This window comes from Mytilus trossulus, chromosome 12 (genome assembly GCF_036588685.1).
Source record: "Mytilus trossulus isolate FHL-02 chromosome 12, PNRI_Mtr1.1.1.hap1, whole genome shotgun sequence".
Classification (NCBI taxonomy): Eukaryota; Metazoa; Mollusca; class Bivalvia; order Mytilida; family Mytilidae; genus Mytilus; species Mytilus trossulus.
Genome location: NC_086384.1, coordinates 9,115,951 through 9,139,134, shown reverse-complemented (window position 1 = coordinate 9,139,134; position 23,184 = coordinate 9,115,951). Strand labels below are relative to the sequence as shown.

Here is a 23,184-nt window from a genome sequence, read left to right as displayed (position 1 = left end):
AAAAGTGCCAAATAAAGTCCAAAGTAGAAAAGCAAAAATAAAACTGACGTCACAAATAAGTACTATATACCTATCCATGATGCTTTATTACACACTATTTACAGGATGGTTGTCACTAGGGGAGAAGGTAATGTTGATCCTCCTGACCACATAAAATAACCCCATTTTCATGGTGCATTTGCAGTCCATGTTGAAAATTATTCCCACTTCTAAATTAATTATGTCCACTTCCAAGGTGACATTTTTACAGAGGATGACCTTGAGGTCACTCCGATATATTGTTATCGCTTAAATTTCCGTCATTCATAAATTCTAGTCAAATTAGTTTTGGGTTTTCAACACCAGTGAAAAAAGTGCATTTTCATACCTGCGATTTCTGTTCTCCGGTTGTACGATGTTTCAACAAAATATGGAATCATTTCAGTTGTTGATTTAGTGGTGAATATTTGACTGAATTATATCTTAATAAATACGATTTTATATGTTTAATTGGTGTTTCAGAAAGAGGTCAGGTGCTCTTGTTCATTCATAAAATTATCGTTCATTCATAAATTTATCGTAAAATAAAAATCACTACACAGGTTATACGTGTAGTGTAAATGACCACCTGTAATCTAAAAATAGCGGTCTCACTAATAACGTCAAGAAGAACTTTTAGCGATAAGAAGCGTCAAGAACGGACAAGAAGAATAAATTAAGCGACAAGAAGACTATTTAGCGACATGAAAACTTCTCGTACCGCATGAGGATGACCCATATCAAATGAACAATTATGTGTGGGACTTAGTTTTAAGAAATGATGTCAAAGTAACACTATGAAAATATTTTTAGTAAGCTGAAATATATATTTATTTTTTACATGTTTATGTCTTGTAAGTTATTTTATTTCTGTCCCATTTTTCAACATTAGCGTCTCGAAAGGTGAAATGTTTTAACTGAATGGTTAATTTAACTTAATTATGAAAATTGTTAAAATTAAATAAATAAAAGAAATTATTGCCCAGTTACAAACACTCAGACCAGGGGATAATCCATAATTACCCCCAACTTTAGCCTGGTAAACTTGTTGTCTCCTTGTGAAATATAAAACATATTAAAAATGATTTCCTGCTTAAGTCTTTAATTGATATAAAGCCAAAACCTTCTTGCTTTTCACTAGACAACCATGTCCTGTCAGGTTTAATTCTTATATATGTAGACGAAAAATAAAAGTGTCCAAAAACATTAACATGGCAGCAATTGCTTTTACAGCCTATTAGACTTTGATTTTTTTACAGAAGAGTGTCCACCATGCAGTTGCACTGCACTATAATAATAGTAGAATAGAATTATCATATATACAAATAGATGAAAATGCCATTTATCGGTCGTCCAACTGTCTATATCAATCTGCTCAGCTCTTAATAAAACTCCATATCACGGCTTTGTGACGTCAAATACGTTGACCTGGCCTTAATAACTTCGACCCGGACATATCAGCGACGTTATAATGTTTGAACCGACGTTGATAAGTTTGGTCTGGTTGCTGATGAAACTAAGACAATACTTCCAAAAGACGCAAATGCAGCCCGATAAATCAAATTATCAGGTTATCGGCATATTAATATTGTAAAATATCAGCTGCTCGAAATAATATGAAGGCTTTTTGATCTCGTTCGCTGCGCTTACTCGACAAAAAGCTTAATATTATGTCTCGCAGCTGATATTTTACGATATCAACATGCAGACAACCTGATAATTGGTACATACATGCAATCGTAATATTAATAATATATATAACCATAAACCAGTGTATTCTCTACGACTATTATTATACAAGTATAATAGTCCAAGGTATACTGATTTCTTGCACTACAATATAATAGTTATCACGGTGAGGTTGAATTTCCTGTCATTTATTCATCATCCAGGCACGAACTTGTATCAGAAAAAAATATCTCTGTAAATTAACCCAAGTTTCAGGTATACAGATGTGATCTGTTTCTGTGACATGTGCTTTTGACCATCCACAAGAACCTGCGGTCATCCGATGTTCAGTACTTCAGTACTTTGATTTACTTCCCTGTTGAGACCAAAGTTCAAGTTGACATGCCCCATTCTAGTATGATAAGCACAGTTCTAATTTGACATGGTTTGTAAGTCAGTAGGGTCATGTTGAAACTAAGAGACAAGAAACTAAAACTGAGAAATGTTCATTGTATCTTTGTATATCAATGTGGAACTGAGAAAGTTAAACTTAATAAATATCACACACTTGAAGATATATGCTTACTGATTGGCACTGCCATTCATTAGTACAAATAAACAGATATTACTACTCATTTGTTTTAACAAAGCAAATAAGTAAAGTATACTGCTCTTTAAAAGTTATAAATCGATTGAGATAAAACAAATCTGGGTAACAAACTAAAACCGAGGGAAACACATCAACTGCAACAGGAAAACAACGGTACAACGAAAACAAACGCCAACATACATAGACACGGACTAACATCCGCCTTATTCCTGACTTGGTACAGGACATTTTAAGAAAATAATGATGAGTCGAACTTGGTTTTATGGGTAGCCCCAACCAGGAAATTGATGCTGACATTCCCTTATAGCCCCGGTTTTTAATTATTATTATGGCCATGATGCTGTCTGTCTTTTTTAAGTTGTTTGTCCTTACCCAGAAGCTTCGAAAAACTAAGGATTTTCTTATTCCAGGCATAGATTACCTTAGGCGTATTTGGCACAACTTTTTGGATTTTGGATCCTTAATGCTCTTCAACTTTGTACTAGTTTGGCTTTATAAATATTTTAACATGAGCGTCACTGATGAGTCTTATGTAGACGAAACGCGCGTCTGGCGTACTAAATTATAATCCTGGTACCTTTGATAATTATTTTTACATTTTTAATTAAGTTGAATGTAACCTTTGGCATATTTTGATATACATCCATTAACTCACAGACCTAAAACTGACTAAAAAAACATAAAAACATTGCAGTGCTCGCATTATACTTCAGAGAAAGAAAGGGTTAGAGAAGTGGATCATCTCAGCATACATGTACGAACACAAAGCAATTTAAACAATCAAATTTAAATTTGATCATATATGCATGTGAAGTTCGTATGTAAGACAAGTTATCAACCGATGTCCTTAAAGCTAAAGGAGAGTAACAGTTCCTTTGCCTAGCATTGTCAAACGTTTCAACAACTTTATTAGTGTAAATGTCAAAATCAGAATAAACGTGCAGCAGTGCAGGTGAAAAAAAGTTTTTCTTGTACCATGGTTGATCACGGATACGTTATTACGCGTTTCAGGGCGCTTAAAGAGAGTTCAACAGTAGCAGTTGAGGGTGTCATGGTGAGAAATATTTGGAAAATACAGAATATATTTGGATAAAGTTTGTTTGGCGTCATCTCCAATGTTGCACAAAATTTGTCTGGTTTCTTAGATGGATAAATATTTCATCGCGCATCCCACCTTCTAATTTCGAAAAGAAACTGATCTTCTGATTGAAGATCGTACTCGTAGGAGCGAAAATATGCGAATTTGATGGTCCCGATTCAAACTTTTCAGATTGTTTTGAAGAAGCATCTTGGAAAGAAAAAAGATTCTTTCGAATTGACAAGACGATCTCTTTGTTCGTTTAGAAGATGGTATAAAACATTGTATATACAGTGTGACTCCCCTATAATCCAGACTACCGACAACAGCGGTTTCGCCCTATTGTGTTGTCGACCGGTAGTCTTTAGTTTCGAAGGAACAATTTCGAACTGTTTGGCTAACTCGATGGCTTCGTCGCACAGCTAATTGAATACTGCTATGCCTTTTCTGTTGTTTTCACGGACAAACATGTACAATGGCAAGGTTCAACATGTATGCTTTACCTTGCACATGATTTGACGTCGGGACGGTTCCTCTATTCAGGGCTTGGAATCCCTTGTGTATGCCGGATACATTGGTCGGACCGTCATTCACATGTGCCCTCATATTTCCAATTTGTATGCCATATTGTTCAAACCTTGAAATAAACAAATCAGCTAAAACCTCGCCTGTTGTTGCTGATGCCAAACCCTAAAAACTCTCTCATGAAAATTTAATCATCAATATTATTGACAAACCTTACACAAACAGACACCTGTTCTTTAGTGGAAACATTGGTTGCTTCATCCGCAATCAGAGCAAAGACATTTGCTTTATTACAATTGCGAACGAAACAATTTCGTACGATCTCGCCACACACGGTCAGTATCTCATTTTGTATGTCCGGAGAAGTATACCCGACTTTCGCATATTTGTTGTCTAAAAGAGTATTCAATATTTCGTCGTTTGGCTGTATAACGCAAAATTGCATTAAAATGACTTTTTTTCTGAAGTATGCCCCCTGATGGCAATATTCTGACGAATACGTCGATGATCTGGCTAAGTATGTGTATGTTAAGTTCAATGTCTTCCTTGTGTTTCATCAAAAACTGTGAAGTGGTGGGTTCTGTCTAAAATTCCTTGACATCGACGAAATGGAGGGAACATTGATCATCATGAGAATGGGACTCAAGTCGTTCTTGACGCTTAATGTAGTATGGATGTTGGACCAATCGGAGACGGGCGTGGTAACGAACGATTTATGACGTACAAATGTATTCTTTTTCCCAAATAAAACACAACATGTGCAATATAGGGCATGTCTTGAAACAGAATACCTCAACCAGGCACTTTGAAGTTTTCTTTTTTATACCGCCAATGTACCTGAAAGCAACCAACGGCTCATAAATATTCATCGCAATATGTAGTCTCATCTATTATAGAACTATTTACTAAAACAATTTTTAAAAAGTCTTTCCATATTATAAAAATAGACGAAACTCGGAAAAGATGAGTTTTTAATCGCCGATGAAACCCTGATGCATGTACAACCATAAATGTGTTTCTGTACAGAACAGGATCACGTCAGTGGTTGATTGCCTTTAGTCTTAAAGTCATTTACTCCTGAGTTACGTTTCGTTATCTTTTCTATTTTCAACTTTTTAATTCGTGTTTGTTCTTGAAATAATTTAGTGTTTATTGTGGATCTTTTGTGTGAAACGACATTATCCAAAACATCATCATCATCGAAGCCTATAATGTGTAACGCCAAACGCACATTTTCGTAAACATAAATTTATAAGTCGCGTTTAATTCAAAACAGTTGAAATGAAAAAGAAAAGTCAAAGTTGAAAAGCAGTACATTACTTGGTTTTCCAAATTATGTAATTTATCAATGAGAAATCAAAACATTCACATTACTTCCCCCCCCCTCCTTAATATTAAGGAGTATGTTTTTACTCAGGAATATTTAGAAACAAAGACCTACCTATAAGTCGAAGTTTGCTTTATCAATTTATAGTCCATATAAAAAATCCGTAGGACAATTGCGCTCAAAAGGAACGTGACTTGTTCCGTAAAGGTACTCTGCTTTGCATACATAATTCGATATTCAAATCCGAAATCTGTCAAACTACCACCATATGTAATGGGGAAAACTCTTTTAACTCATTTAACACGTTGATTAGTATTGAATCTTGTTGACCTTGTTGATAAATGTTCCGTATCAACTTCAAAAATGATATACGATAGTCTTCAAGTATAGATTCTGGATACTGACGTTGTTTATTATCTTAATGATGGTTTATACTATTCTTGTACACCCCGTCATTCTGTTATTGTTCTGTGAAAATTCTCGTTCTTGTTTTTTATTTTTTGCTATTTTGCTTTGTCCAAACGCCTTTTTGTGTTTCTTTGGTACACATGACGTGTCTCTGTACTTATACATCCCATTATTGTAATATAATAAAACATTTTGTATTCTTGTATTTTTTTTATTGCTAATGGGCTTTGTCTATATGAATTTTTTTCTTTAAAATATACATGTCGGTGGCCCTGTTCATATACACGCCGTCTTTGTGTTATTGTTCTATGGTGAATTTATGTATCTTTTCTTTGTTTTTGCTAATATGCTGGTTGGCACTCACACCACATCTTCCTATATCTATTGGTCTGTATGCATTTTTTTAAAGTGACTAGGATTCTAACACACTGTTGACTGCTGTACCCATATTGTTTTTCCTTTTTTGCCTATGATATCTGTTTATTTCGTTCAGATTTTTGGATGATATATTGGCTCTAAATAATGACGACTTCAGTATGTATACTAAAGAAATGTATCCTGTTGAATTAACTTTGAATAAAGAAAATACTAACAATGACTACTGCGCTTCCTCGATCTTGATATCTATATCATTAACAGGAAGTTTAAAACAAAAATATATGACAAAAGAGATGATTTTTCATTTCCTATCGTTAATTATCCATTTTGAGATAGTGACGTTCCCTTGTCACCATCTTATGGTGTTTATATATATCAACTTGTACGATTCTCTCGTGTATGCAACAACGTATTAGATTTTAGCGAGATAAATTTATGTTTTACTGAAAAATTATTACATCAGGTTTTTCGATATCACAAACTAGTCAAAACATTTTCTAAATTTTATCATCGGTACAAGGATATAATTCTTGAATATAACTCAAAATGCAGACATCTTATACGTTCAGGTATTTCACATTCAATCTTTTATGGTAATATTCTTTACAAGACACAAAAGTGTCAGTATTCACCTCAAAAGCTAACAAAACCTTTAAACAGACTTATTAAGTAGGGATATAGTTGTCATATTTTGGCTTTAATATTGATTCATTTACAGGGTCATTGCATCGGAATTGAACACTTTCATTCTAAAACCAGTTGTTGGCATGACACGGGTTATGTTCTTCTCATATATTGTATGATGGTATAATACTAAACCCCTAACGGGAGAGATTGTGCTTGATATTCATATGGTGAAGACATTATCTTTCACTCAGTTTAACTGAAGTCTGGAGCTGGCATGTCAGTAACTGCAAGTAGTCCTTTGTTAATGTATGTATCATTGTCATTTTGTTTAGGTTTTTTTGTTACCTATTCTGACATCGGATTCAGACTTCTCTTAAACTGAGTTTTACTGTGCGCATTGTTGTGTGTTTGTTTTTCTACATTGGCTAGAGGTATACGGGGAGGGTTGAGATTTTTTTTTAAAACATGTTTAACCCCGCCGCATTTTTGCGCCTGTCCAAAGCCAGGAGCCTCTGACCTTTGTTAGTCCTATATGATTTTTAATTTTAGTTTCTTGTGTGGAATTTGGAGTTAAGTATGACGTCCATTGTTACTAAACTAGTATATATATTTGTTTAGGGGCCAGCTGAAGGACTTCTCCGGGAGCAGGATTTTTTGCTGCATTTAAGACCAATCGGTGTCCTTCGGCTTTTGTCTGCTCTAAGGTCGGGTTGTTATCACTTTGACACATTTCCATTCTCCATTTTATCGTTGTCAATATAATAGAATTTGATGCGACTGTCACATGTGGAGCAGGATATGCTTACCAATCCAGAAAACATGAGATCATTCCCAGGTTTTGGTGGGGTTTGTGTTGCTTAGTCTTTAGTTTTCTTTGTTGTGTCGTGTATATTATTTTTTGTCTGTTTGTCTTTTTAATGCATACACATAGCGTTGTCAGTTTATTTTCGATCTATGAGTTTGACTGTCCCTTTTGTATCTTTCGCCTATATTTAATACAAATGAGAAGTTTAGCTAGCTATAAAACGAGGTTTAATCTGCCATTTCTACATAAAAACATGCATGTACCAAGTCAGAAGTAAGACAGTTGTTATCCATTCGTGCGTTTGAGATGTTTGATTTTTGCCATTTCAGTAGGGACTTTTCTTATTGAATTTTCCCCGTAGTAGAGTATTTTTGTGATTTAACTTTTTTTAAGATCTAAGAACAGGCAAACATTTCTCTCTTGAGTTTAGACACATACATATTGATCAACTGTTTCTTGGTGGTGAATGTAACACTTTTGTAGACTTGGTTTCAGTTCTATTTCCCGGTGCAAATTGGCCAAGGGGTACAGTTCGGACTCAAGTTTTTACAGTGTTGTTCTTAATTTAGTTATCCTACTCTGTATATTTTATTTATTAGCATTCATCGAGACAATGAATATTGTGTGTGCTTTGAACTACAAAACAAATATTTTTGGCATTTTTGTCAAATACCTACATGTATATAACACAAAACAATTTTCAAAAAGATGTTTTGATGGCGTCTCTGTTAGATTTATTTGTAGACAGAGGCCTAACTGATCATGTCCTCAAATTATTGCCACAAAATGACTACACGGTAATTTTGACTAGCAGTGCTTATCCAACAACATTCACTAAAAGATCGCGAAGCAATGTTCTTACCTATATTATACACCCAAATAAAACAATTTAAGATAGATTAACTTTTGTAGCTGATCGTTTGAATTTTTATCTAATACATGTAGTAACTTATCTATTTATGTGTATTCCTAATATGTCTCAAATTTAACTATGCTTACTATAGTATATGCAAATGATTTGTTTTCAGTATTTAGACCTGCACTTAATGTCATTCTTGATAACAGTGGTGTGTTAAAGTTCGACTTAGTACATCTTGATAAACTTTAACCTGTTTTGTTCTTGTTGTCATTTCACACTTGTGGAACCAAAGGTAGGAAAACATTGAACTCGAAAAATTCAGAAGGTACTGTAGCACCTAAATGCATATTTGGTGATTACCGTAAAAAATTACCATAAATATTGTGACAAGGACCCATTGACATGGCTTCTTATGTCTTAGTTTTAGACTTATGCCTCGAATTTGACTCAAACGATCATCTCAGTACCATTATCTGTGACACACGAGACTATTTCAATTTTTAAATTATCAATGTTTCAATTGTAGTAGCATTAAACTAACTTCACCTGCATATGGGATATATATATTTCTTAACTCATTCGGTTTTCAAGAGCTTATTTTGCTATTGTAAAACATCATCAGTGTCTAAGCAGAAAGTCGACGAACCAGGGATATGTCAAAGAATATCTCGTCCTTTTTCTATAGAAAAAAAAGATCATCGGAAGATATCAATACCTTGTTGATAAATATTGATGATAAATATTCCCGTATCAATATCACAAATAATACACGGTGGTCTTGAACCATAGATTCAAGGTACTGACGTCGTTTAACATCTTTTAAATAACGTGTAATAGTATTTCTTTTTTTTGTCTTTGTAAATTATTGCTTTACCCTTTAAGTCTATTTTTGGCAATATCCATTTGACGTGGCTCGGTACTTGTACTTCCCGTCATTGTGTTATTGGGCACTTGTAGTTTATTGGTATTCTTGTTTTTCATGGTTGCTTTTTTTGCTTTGTTTTTGCGCCTTTTCGTTTGTCTTTGATAACATATTTGCTTGTTTTTATAGTGATTAAGAATATTACACAATGTTGACTTCTGTACCTTTTATTGGCATTTTTACATAGTTTATCTGTTTTAATTTGTTCACACATCGTTGTTTATATAATAGAATTTGTAACAACTGTCATACAAGTGAAAGTTTTGCTAGCTATAAAACCAGGTTCAATCAACTATTTGCTGCATAAAAAAAATACTGCACTAAGTCGAAATATGACAGTTGTTATGATCGATTGGAGTTTTTGAAATTTTGATTTTACCATGTTCTTATAGGGACTTTCCGTTTAGGACTTTCCTCGGAGTTCGGTAGTTTTGTTATTTCACCTTTTCATCATATGTTTTGCGCAATTTGAAAAATCATGTGGGTTTGCTACTTTAGTTTTCAAAATTTTGTGTGTTTAAGATTTTAAATATTTCTTGATTCGTGTTGGATCCTCAATGCCATGTTGTTAAAGTGAAGAGACGGATACACATTTTTTATCAAAGATGCGGTGGTGTTATGATAATCAAAGATGTATTCCTTACGGCTTTGTTTTTGTGTGCATATTTTGGGATTATATCAAACATTCAATTTCTATTGAATAATCTTATCTATGATTTTACATACCATGATAAAGTGTTTGTTATCTAAACAGTTAGGTCATTTAAAAAATCAAGGGCATGTTAAAGGTGGCTATGCGGTATTCTTGTTGCTCACATTGTACTATGGCCTATATTGGTTTAATTTCTATGTCAAATGGTTTCCTGTGGACAGTTCAGTCATTGGTTATCAGGCCAAATCTTCTTTTGATATAGACATATTATTCAAGAAATATATTATAATATTGAGAATGGAAATTAAGAATCTGTCAAAGAGACAACAACCCGACCATAGAAAAATTAGTTTAAACAATATTTTATTCATATACTAGTAAATAGAATGGGATTGGGCAAACGGCATAGCCTACCTATGTAAGCCCTCTCCACAAAGCAAGAAACACTGTATTACATTCAAACAAAGCAACTGATACACAAACATAATGAAAAAAACAGAAATAATTTTTCAGATATACCTCTTAGCTGACTGGAATGATGCTTCAAATATACACATGGAAAAAAGTATTGCAACACCTTGATTTTTTAAAATTTGAAAAATCAGCCTCTTTTTTGGGATGAATATAATACAATATGTGTATAATATTATTGAAACATAGTTTATGATAACATTGGCATTGAAACGAAAAATAAATGATTGAAAAAAAAATATTTATATAACCACAATTTTAATACCAAAATTAAGTGTTTTTTGTACCAAAAAATGCATTTTACAACTTTTACTGAAGTCGAACTTTACAATGTCAGACATTTCAAAATTAATCCTTAGATGACTGTTCATATCATGTTTGATCGTCATACGCCAAAGAATTAGTACTTTGTGCGCAGCCTCCATTCAAACGGATAACCGCATCAAAACGTCTTCTGATTCCTGCCATAAATCGACTAATTTGTTGCTAAGGTAGCAGCAACCATTTCAGATGAAGGGCATTGTTTATTTCATAATGTGTTTGAACTGGGGTGTCCTTTCGCGCACTTTCCGCCCAATAGTGTCCCAAATATGCTCGATATGGTTGAAATCCGGGCTACGATCGTGCCAAGGAAGATGAACCGAATTCCAGTTGAACATTGGATCTTCCTCCAAGATGCTAATTTCCAACTTTGGCGAGCTCTGCACTACATTGGATACGGAAAACTGTGTGTCTGTTCGTTAGCAAAGGTCTCCGAAATGGTCTTATTGCACGATAACCAGTAGCGATGAGTCGATCTCGAACAGTTCTTGTTAAAAGGCTCCTGTATGGCCACCACTCTGTTTTTAGGATTGTCTTGTATGCAGTGGGTTTCCTTCTGACCAACCTTCATTATGCTTGATTTTCCTTGGCAAATGGTATATGGGGTCTTCATTATCTCGGAATGTCTTTAACAGCGTTTATTGCCTGATTTATTCTCAAAACGACTTATAGTGAAATGGTGATGACCAACAATACGTGCAGTTTTCACAGCGACATCCCTGCTTCCCTTATGCTAATAATCTGCCATCTTGCTGCAGTTAAGAGTTGTCAAGGACCCATTATAAGGTGTCAAACACATAACTTTAAAAATTTGGTAATTTAAAGGGGTGAAAACAATGAGGATAAAAACAACTGTTTTGCTGTTTACGGGTACAGTAGCTGCATGTGCAGATAAAAAATTATCGAGTCGATATTTATTGATTAAACTCAGGTTGTACTTATATAATGTTTTAAAACTAGTTCTATTTTACCAAATTATATCCAAAAAAATGAAGAGTGTTTTTTTAATTTCAACTTCAATTTGGTGTTGCAATACTTTTTTCCATGTGTATAGTTAATATATTCAATAGAAATTGAATATGTTAAATAAGATTAGGTGATACCGCACTGTGTGATAGGTGAAATTAAAATAATGCAGAATATGACAGTTGTTTCCAACTTGTTCTATTTATTGATTACATTTAATTGTTTCAGTTGCTATTGATTTTCCGTTTTTTAATTTAACTTGGTATTCGGTATATTTGCTTTACTTTTTTACAGTAAAAACAATTTCATTTGAAATACTTTCAATTCACTTATTTTCGTGGGTACCAATATTCGTGATTTAGGAAATTTGCATTTTCGTGAATTTTTTATTTTGTTGTTTTGCTAGTCTCCTCATACAATGCCTATAGAAAATGTGTAGTTCGTTGAACATTTGAAGTCGTTGTTTACCCCTGCCAACGAAGATAGGTATCAAACGGATAATAATAAATCCACAGTATTTCAACATTATCAATGGTATTCCTTCTCACGTGAAGTATGAAATTACCTTGGCCTGTTATGGACGCCTTCAGATATTAATAATCACGAACCTAATGCTAACACTGATAAGGTTTTATTAAAGTGCCTCACTGGAATAGGAAGGAATTGTAAGTCTTTGCATGTATATTGTTAGTCATTGCGTGTTTAAAAATATTTCACTCGTTCCGTTCCGTTGGTTTATAAAGTTTGATTTATTTAAGTTTTTAATGAACGTCAAGTTTTTTTAATTTACTTATAGTATTGGTATTTTATTTTTATACTTTTTTTCTTTAAAGGAAGATTATTTCAATAAATATTTCAATTTAGCGGCCAATACATTTTCTATAATATAGTTTTTTTGCCAAAAATGACCTTCGTTGGTGAAGGCCATACGGCGACCCATAGTTGCTAACGTTTACGTCATTTGATCTCTGATGAAGAGATGTACAAATGACAATCATACCACATCCTCATATTCTTATACGGGCAATACCCCTGATATTAATTCTAATGAACTGTGTATTCTGCCAAGAAAAGTTTAAATCATACATTTTTTTCATTTTAAAATTTGTACATTTTCACAAAGCACACCAACAAACGAGAATTGTTACGTTTTTTTACGATAACTATTGTCAAGTGTAACTGTTTTCAAGGGTTACGCTTTCATGTCAGACATTAATCTAATGTTTGCAATTCTTTTCTTTTAATCATCTTATGCCATGTAGATTTTAGTATATAGGTCAAATATGTTATCAGTCAGACAAGAATAAATCTTGCCGAATACATTTGTATAGAACATTGTTTTTAGGCCATACCTTGTAGAATTCTTGAAACTTCTATGCTTTGTGGTTTTTCAACTATTAGAAATTATTGTTGACCATTTTAAAGCCATTTGATTAACTAATTTTAAGGACACTTAAAAGCCACCATAACAAGCTTAACTGGCATGAACATACAGATTGTTTGTGTTATTTAAATTTGCTGTCACAAAATGTTAGAAATATTATAAATTAAGGAGTTTATCTCCCTCATGCAAAGCTCTGATATATGTCATGGATATGGCTTTACTTTTTGAACCTTTTGGATTATAGCTCTTAATCATTTATATAAGCTTTGGACTTCAAATATTTTGGCCACGAACATCACTGAAGAGGCATGTATTGTCGGAAGGCGCATGCGGTGCAGAAAAAATTGGAACCGTTAATGTTATTAAAAGAACAGATTTATTAGCGGAACCCCCGAGATCATCCCTGTATTTCACGGCGTTCATACAACTCGGTCCTTAGTTTTATAGAAAGTGTTTTATGATTTTTTTTTCATTTCGTCGTTATTCGCTTTTTGTTTACATAGCATTTTCAATTTAACTTCTACTTCGAGTATTGAATGTTCTCTTGACGTCTTTATGCAAAACTTTAGATAACAAAAGAGAGTCAAGAATTGTATCCATTTGTAGTTTTAACCTTATTGGCTAACATCACTCCTTCCTAATAAGTTCATGTACGTTATTATTTGGGTTAGTTCCGACAGGTTTGGACCAGTACATACAGTCATACCTTTTTCATAATATCAGTTCTTCGTCGTTGGAAAAACATTCAAATCGAGGGTTTGGTTTCCGGTTTGTAAATGAATTTTTTACTCAACTTACTGATTGACAATTTTTTTAATTTGTATTTATTTTGGTAAACCATTAATATTCGTATATGACCCATGAGGAACTCTCGTTATAAATGCAGTATGCGTCTTATATTTTACATTAGGTAAACATATATTACATAATTTTAATTCCCTTGCTTTTTTTGTTTAGAGTAGGATTATGAAGAGTTAACATTAAAATTCAACTTTAAATACGATGTCATGTCCGTGTTTTTTTTGTTGTTTTTTTTAATTATTGTTCATTATGTGTAATTTTATGTTTATCATTTGCTATTTACTTAATTACATACTCTTTATATTGCAGGAACTTGGATCAGTATGACAAAGTGTAGTATCGCCCTCTTCGTCATCTTTTGTTCAGTCTTGAACACAGAGTGCGTTAGGACTGCAAGACACGGGGAAGGTATTCATTTAAATGTTATGATCATCAGATAACTAATAATTATAATAAAAAAAATGTATCTGAATTATCTCAAATACAATAAGGTGTCCGTAAGTATAAAAAAGAAGATGTGGTATGATTGGCAATGAGACCACTCTCCACAAGAGACCAAAATGACACATAAATTAATAACTATAGGTCACCGTACGACATCCAACAATGAACAAAGCTCATACCGCATAATAAGATATAAAAGGCCCCGAAATGACAATGTAAAACAATTCAGATTTACAAGTATATCTATGAATTAGTAGACATTTGTTGTAGATAAAAAGTCAGAGAGATTCCGAATTACAACCAATAATCATATGTCGAAGAAAACGTTTAACAAAAATACTGAACTCCCAAGTCAAAACAGACAATACCACAGACCGACAACACGAGATGAAAACATTGAAAAATATATATGTTTCAGTAATTATGATTTTTTTAATTGTGTCAAAGCAAATTTTGGGAACCCTTTGGGTAACTGATAACCCATCATTGTATTTATACTAAAACACCTTCTTTTAAGTAAATAATTTTATTGATTTATTTTATTCATTTTGCAAAAGCTACGCATGTCATTGCATGCAGGTCAAATGGTCAACGACTACTTAATATATTTTTTTACTTGAATTTGTAATATTCTATTTGCTGTCAATTGTGTCATTACATATGCGAAATAGGTTTGTTCATAGATACATGTAATACAATAGCCACAATGTCATTAGTCAAGTTTTTATCAACCATACAAAACGCTATTTCCTGGAGATAGACATGTGTTAATCATGGCCATGCGCTGTAAATCTATGTCACAGTCTTTTAATGACTCAATGTCGCTTTTAGAATGTACACATGGAACAAAAAACGTTCATGGCGAATGTATCTGTGATCCAGATTGGACTGCACCGCATTGTGGTAAGTCTCTTAATGTTTTTCGCTACTATGTTACACAATAAAAGACTGTTACAGAGTGATAGTATATAAATGAAAACAATGAAGGGTTAGTGTGCTTTTATTTTTTAATTTAAGACATGGACAATTTGTCGGGAAATTATTCTGGCTAGATTTTTAATATATTTAACATTGACACCTTTTATCTTTCAAAAACAATGAAAAAAAAACCTAAGGATTTAATATGATTTTCAAATACGACTTTTTAAACTATATGTAATAAAATTTTGAAAAAAAGTAAAAGTAAGCTTGCAAAATATTTTATTGGTACTAAATTGATATAACCATACTGAATATCTGGCAAAAAATTAAAAAACAAGAGGAGCAAATATTCTTAATCTTTCAGCGTAGAAATATATCTTTTCTTTTTTTTCTACATGTTCGTCTGTCACAACATTTATGTCTGTCTCTTTGTTTTTGTGTCTGTCTTTTTTTTGTCTCTATGTGTGTGTTCATGATATATTTATGAAAGTTTTATGCCTCTTAGCATTCAATTATATTAATCAGTCATAATTCATAAAGGCTTAAGACTTAAACTATATTTTAATGTAGAATGTAGCCTCATGTCAATTCGTATTTTACTAAAAAGATTGAAATACAAAACCAAACAAAACTATTATTTAAGAATGAAAATGTATTACTAGTTCAAATAAACTCGTCATAGATACCAGGACTAAAATTTGTATATACGCCAGACGCGCGTTTCGTATACAAAAGACTCATCAGTGACGCTCGAAAGTCAAAAAGCTACAAAGGCCAAATAAAGTACGAAGTTGAAGAGCATTGGAGACAATTTACAGTGTTTCAAAGTATTCATTCATTGATAATAAAGAATTGTATTTTTTACAGAGAATCCGAAATGCTATCATGGAGGCGAGTTAGAACACCGTCATCATGTTTGTAAATGTAGAAATGGTTATATAGGAACACATTGTCAAATATGTAAGCTTTATAAACTCTTTTTATGGAATCGTATATATTCATAAACGTACAAGGCAATTTTTTGGAATCAATTAATAAAGAAACTTTGATGCCAAATATCTGTTTAGTTAAATAAATAACACGTACGTGTTTCGATCAGTGGCATTGCTAATAGGCTAAAAATCAAGAAAGAGGGACGAAAGATACCAGACGGACATTTAAACACATAAGATCAAAAATAAACTGACAACGTCATAGCTAAAAAAAAACGGACAAATAATAGTCCACAAGATATAACATAGAAAACCAAAAAACTATAGCTAGGCAACACGAACCCCGCCATATATTTGGGGTGATCTCAGGTGCTCCGGAAAGGTAAACAGATTTTGCTCTAGATGTAGCACCCAAAGTGTTGGTCATATTTATAAAAACCTGATAAATAGTCTCACTTGGTAGGTCACATTCGCGAAAGGGGCACGGGGTTGTAGTAAAGACTTAATGAACATATCCGATATCATCTGTGAAACGGATATTCAATAACGGTCAACCAACTCGTCATGACGTCCGTAAAATTTACGGAGGGATTAATTCAACTTAACCATTTGAAACAGCTTTCTTATGAGCAGCAATTCTCTATCAGGGAAATAATGGTAGGAAATAAAAACCCGGGAATATCGTAAATATTACCGTAGAGCATATCTATTGTATTAGAGTCTCTACTGGATTTAATGGTTACGTTTGATCGCAATAGTTTAATATGATCTACAAAATTTTATTATGAGATTTAATCTGAAGGTAGATAATCCAGTCATTCCTAACAGCATGATGGTTGTCATTCATATAGAATATTCGATGAGGTATGATTGCCGATGCGATATCACATTGACTAATGACCATGGGGTAAACAAGGAAGCGCATTATAGATACAAAGATTAACATCTTGTACGCCAGACGCACGTTTCGTCTACATAAGATGTATTTATAATGCCCAAATAAAAAAGTGTTGAAGGCACAACAAAGTACAAAGTTAAAGACCATTTCATGGGAATAAGACTACCGAATATCTACGACCAAGTAAAGTAAAACCAACCGTATAGCTGCCTTAACGTTCTGAAGGATAATAAAATTTAAACTTTTCAATTGAGAAAACTAACGGCTTGATTTAAGCTGGATACAGTATTTAACTACATAACTAACCTATTAGTTAAACTTTTCTATAGGAAGTTTTGTTATGTGTTAATCCACTGGTTAAGGATGCGCATACAGCTATAGCTATTCACATCTTTGTCCTTTGGTAGAAAGTTTTTTGTATGTCCTTACCAAACTATTGTATCTATTTAGATCAAAATAAAAACTTTTCCCAAGGCATTTCACCAACGTATGAGAGTGACTTAAATTTGGATTTGAGATAATTTCGATTGAATTTAATATTTATCATTACTTATTGTTTCATTGTAGCTGAATCACAAGTAGAAACAAATCGTGAGTATACAACATAGTATATGTCGCTAAAGTCTTATTGTTACCGATTTTAAATATAAGTTATGAAAAGACAACATAATCGCACCTAAAATTTAATGCTGCTCAATTAGATTACTATTTACACTTTACGTTACGGTACAAAGAAATAATTCCATATGCCATCCAGGTTTGTTTTTTGTTAATGTTCTTTGATTTTTTTTTAATTTTTATTTTAAAAGAACAGTTTTAAACTGTGTTTGAGATGCCTGTGAGACCCTTTTTATAATAATTTGATTCACACAAAAACATATTTGTATGGCCTTTTTTTTTATGGATTCCGTTCAATGAGGTACTTTTGTCTAAAATAAAGTGTGAAGTTCCATAATATTTTACAAAATTGTCAACTTCAATAGACCACTTTCGAGTTCATCCGTCACCGGAAAAAACTCGTCAATTATACGCGCCTTTATCACCGTCATTTGTGCGTTTAGGGGTGTCTTCACTTCCGTTCCAATGCTGAGCGAGTGGTTGGAAAACTATAGTTCTGTATTGTACGAATTATTCGGCAAATTGAAAAATAAGCAAAAAAATAAGATCTTTAGATATGCAAACTTAAATATGTTTTAACACGATACAGAAGTTTGCCCATCGAGTTTGCAACGATGCTATCTCTACTGACGTCATTTTTAGAAGAAAAAAAAACATCAAGTATAACGTGTTAACCAAGACGTCACTAAGTCAATAATATATGTAGATATCAGTGTGAATCTCAACAGAGACATTTGGTCTATTACTTCTTAAAACATTTTTGGTGTATATCTCGACGGGAGATAGTGGATACAAGCTGCGTTGTGTGTTCTGTGTATTTCAATAGTAGGAACATTGGGTTGACGTTGTCAATGTTTAACCGAAAAGATATTTGGTCTTTAAATTATCTAGACCTGTTCAGTGTACATCTCTGAAGGCATTATATTATCAATAACTTGTGTCAGTTTGTCTTTAAACAGGACAAACTAGCTCCATAACTTCTGAAGAGGTTTACCAGGCGCCTCAGAACTATTGAAGCCGAAATCAGTTTGCTCAACAATAGACATTTGGTGACTTTTGATTGGTCCTTTAGAAATAACACTGATTTATAAGCTTGACAGTATGAACATCCGATAGTACTATAAATACCTATTCTAAATAATACCACCATTACTTATATTGATACTATTATATAAAATATAAAGTGTTTTTAAAATTTATTTTATTACGATTATTGTTACTATTATTATCAATATTACTATCATCAGTATCGTTATAGAAAAAAAATGGATACAACTAAATGAATTAATATTTTATATTTTATATTTACAGCATGTCACTCATATACTTGTTATAACGGTGGCCATTGTTACCACGATGGCAGTCAGTTAATTTGTGCTTGTCCTATTGGATACACCGGAGTGAGATGCGAACGTAATTTATTTTTTCTATCATTTACCTTTGTTATTTATTTCAAGTTATATTTCTTACGGATGACTGTGTGAAATTTTACAAATATAAATATAAGAATAAGAAGATATGATATTGTTGCCAATGAGACATCCATCTTAAACCAAATGATACGTATTCGTATTTCTTCAGTATCGTAGCAACAGTAAAACTTTGTTTCATAAAGAAATTCAAAGATATTTATGAAACAATGGTTCCTCCTATAAACCGTGATATTTAATAATCAATATGTGTGTGGTTGTTTTTAAGTACAAGCTCAAATGATATTTACAGGTTCGTAAACATATATGGTATTAGGGGTTTTCACTGGTGTTATGGGCTCATATTCTCTGTCAGTGTGTTTAACCATATAAGCTGTTTGGCGAAAGGAATATAAGACACTAACAGGGAATACGTGCCCATAGCATCTATGAGGCCCGAATATGAATTATATATTATTGGAGTGTCTTGATTACAATTTTTAAATTAATTAAAATTCTTGAGTCGACTAAGATTAGTCGTAAGTACACTGAATTGTCATAACTTACGATCTATCTTAGTCGTAAGTTCTTTTGTGAAACCGACTTCAGACCTTTGATTTGTTGACAGAGTGTATCACATACATTGTCAAGGTATCTTATCACATTTAACTATTAACCCGAATAATTTACTCTAATGTAATTTTGGATGCAACCAACATTTTGAGGGACTATCCATAAGTGACCTTAAGTGTGTGGTGGTATTTTTTTAATAAAGATACTTGCAATTAACTAGGTATCGCTGGAATCAGAATTGTCTGTTACAGTAGTAGTTTAAAATAAAAAAGAAATAAAGTGAACTTTTAATATAATAAAAAAATTCTATTCCGAAAATTGGGAAACTAAACGCATTATCAGAACATAAAAAAACCTGAAATCAGGCCATGCGTATTTCAATGAAGACATCATACAGACATAATTCACTATACACCAATATGTCTTTTCTCTAATGATTTAATATATAAGTCTGGATGTTGTATCGCGATAAGGTTTACACATTTACCAGCAAACAAAGAAGTAAGCGTCAATACAAAAAAAATACAAAATGAAAATAGGAAAATAGGAAATATTATTTGACATCTGAAATTTAATCATAACATTTCATACATTTTTCCTTTTCTTTTTTAGAGCGTCAAGTCGCAACAACAGGTACATATTCTGTTTTATTGTGAGATGGATCGAAGAGTTAATTGAAAGTTGAATATGTTATATGAAACGGATTTCTTCATAATTAAGAATATACTTTAGCATGTTAAGGGGAAAGACTATATAGTAATTCTCAAATTTTGTGCATTGTATATGGCAAAATAACGCTTTTCTTGATCCGTTAATTTCATTTTGATACATTTGCAAGAAACTTTTATATGAAGGCAATTTCAAAATTGTATTAAAACATCATTTATAAATTTAAATGCAATTAATATTGATTTAAGGACAAAGTGTGTGTGCTTTTTGAATTGTAGAATATAATATTTGTAATTAAGTGCTTGGCTGTTGTTATGTGGTTTTTTTTTCATTTTCAGCTGCAACAGTTGTGATAACAGGTATTTTGTATTTGATTCTCTACACTAAATCAATCTAAACATGCACGTATTTAAGCATGTGTAAACCTATTTGGACGTTTAGATTGCTTTTGATTTACAAAAAAAAAACTAAGTTGCCCGACGAACCAAAGTTATATTCAATTAAGTTCTGAAGATATAAAGAGCAGTATAATCAATACTTCGAAACAAACATGCGCCAAATCTAGTTACATTCGTATATTACTGTTGGGAAAAAAAACTTTGTATTTTCAATGGCTTTTATTTTTCCCAAAACAGTGAGGTTACAGAGAATTACTTAACAATGATATCTTATTTTAGCTCGGAAAGGGTGTCTACTGAGCAAGTGACACCCTCGTGCGCGTAACATCCATAACCCTTATTTAAATATTGGCACTCATACCACATCTTCCTATATAAAATTTCTGTACATTTAGGTATTTCTATTAAATGAGGTAAGAGGCTTTAGGGTGATACTGGATTTAAATGCTTTCATAAAATCTGCATACAAAATTATAAAGTCGCCGTAGAAAACGTGAACGCAAAATCGATGAAACTTATAGAATTGTATCGTTTAAGTCATGATATTTTTTTTAAAAGTCTAAGAATAGTTGCAGCAATATAAAATTTGTATTGGAAATCTTTTTTTTTCCAGAAAAAGACTGTAAGTATACCTTATATTTTTCTGCGTTAAACATTAAGGAGTTAGACAACTATGTTTTACAATGTAGTTTGATTTGTGAGGCGTTTTTTGTTTGTTTGTTCTATTCTAATGCAAAGCTAGAAAAGAAACTAATATGAATATATCTTTTTTAGATATGATGAATACTAGTTACCACTTTTAATTGAATGATTGGTTGCCTTTCGCGATTTTCACCGTTGAGGGTCAGAGAAATCCGGCACTAAATTATTGCAATCTAAGTTTCCAAAATATTAAACAAAATAATAATAATAATTTTACAACGATCTATTATAATCGAAAGAATAGTCCAGAAACAATTAAAAACAATTTTTCAGAGAACAATTGAAAAGGTTTTCTACATTAAAAGATCCATTGTGATCCAAAAATATTAAAATCTTTTGAAATGTCATTTCCAGTGTCAATCAATAGCTGATTTTTCAACCAAAATGTATGTCTTACGACATGTTCCAACTTACAATTTAGTAAAAATATGTTGTCGATATCTTATACGGTTTTTGAAAAGAAGTGAACATAAGCCAAATCTAAGTTAAGAATATAACCTTGACCTCTGACCATGACCTGATTGTCTTCTCTTCTTTTTTTTTGGACTAAGGCCGTCAACTTAAAAGATTATAGGTCTCTATCACTTGTGGTATACCTGTTATAAATGCATATCACTTCTATCAAATGCATAAGTGGGAATAACTCGGATGGAGTCTCCGAATAGCTTCGGTCAAAATAAAACACAACAACCTGAGGATATAAAAAGCATTTTGGAAAATTATATATGTCGCTTTCTTTGGCGATGCGAAGTAGATCTCATAACCAGTAAACAATTTCTGAGGAGATAACTCGTACACAAAAAAAGAATTCGTTCAAACAGCGTTAGTTTCAAAATCGTATAGACAGTGTGATAATAATACAAAAAAATAAACGATACTAGTATCTATAGAAACAAAAATGCAGCACTAGAAAAACATTTGGCGGAAGAAAAAAAATATTCATAATAAAACCAATAGGTCTTTCCGCGGAAATATAGAAATACCTGATTATTCATTTTGACGTTATGCTTCATCAAATCATAAATTTTGTTTTATATTGATTTAACAATTTATCTTAGATGAATACACTAGTTCTCATCATATTTTTTTTTAAAAAGGGTGTGGAAGATCGCCATGCCAAAATGGAGGACATTGTTACTATGACCACAGTGGTTATTTTTGTAAATGTCCATCACAGTATACTGGATCTGGATGTGAAGGTATGTGGGTTAAATCTTAACCTTCAATGTGTTATTTAGCATCTGTGTGTTTGATATTCCACTGCAGGTGGAGATTGATTTTCCCGATGGTATCACAAGTACAGTAGTCAGCACTTCTGTGTTGACTTGACTTATCATTGATATGTTCATGATAATAAATTAACTGTTAACAACTTTGAATTTTTGAAATACTAAGCCTTTACTACCTAAACTTTTAGGATTTTTTGGTCCTCAATGCTTCCAACTTTATGCTTTATTTAGGCTTTGTATTTTTTTATTCGAGCGTCATTGATAAGTTTTTTGTAAACAAAACGCGCGTCCGGCATAAATACAAAATTTCAATCCTGGTATCTATGATAAGTTTATTCATAGAGTTATGATCAAGGTACATATATTAAACATGTTTAACAAACACCGTTTGCATATAAAAGCCGAATATGATGTGTTTGTAACGAAATCAGACATCATGTGCAAGGAATGATACTGATTTCCAGGTAATGCAAGATTCCGTCCTGACGAAAATGAATAAAATATCTGGTATCGGGATAACACATGTTGATAACTCATCGGAAAGCTCTCATCAAATTATATCACCGATACA

The 23,184-nt window shown here is 32.5% G+C and overlaps 1 protein-coding gene across 1 annotated transcript in view; it reads left to right on the top strand.

Moving 5' to 3' along the window:
• The first annotated feature begins 8,502 nt into the window (after nt 1–8,502).
• LOC134692184 (delta-like protein 4) overlaps nt 8,503–23,184 on the top strand; it is a 29,374-nt gene continuing 14,692 nt past the window's right edge. The window contains exons 1-9 of the mRNA XM_063552633.1: nt 8,503–8,595; nt 14,130–14,228; nt 15,096–15,167; nt 16,053–16,145; nt 17,583–17,606; nt 18,945–19,046; nt 20,228–20,248; nt 20,623–20,643; nt 22,482–22,583. Coding sequence (XP_063408703.1) covers nt 14,144–14,228; nt 15,096–15,167; nt 16,053–16,145; nt 17,583–17,606; nt 18,945–19,046; nt 20,228–20,248; nt 20,623–20,643; nt 22,482–22,583 — 520 coding nt within the window. The 5' untranslated portion in view covers nt 8,503–8,595; nt 14,130–14,143. The remainder of the gene's footprint in view (nt 8,596–14,129; nt 14,229–15,095; nt 15,168–16,052; nt 16,146–17,582; nt 17,607–18,944; nt 19,047–20,227; nt 20,249–20,622; nt 20,644–22,481; nt 22,584–23,184) is intronic.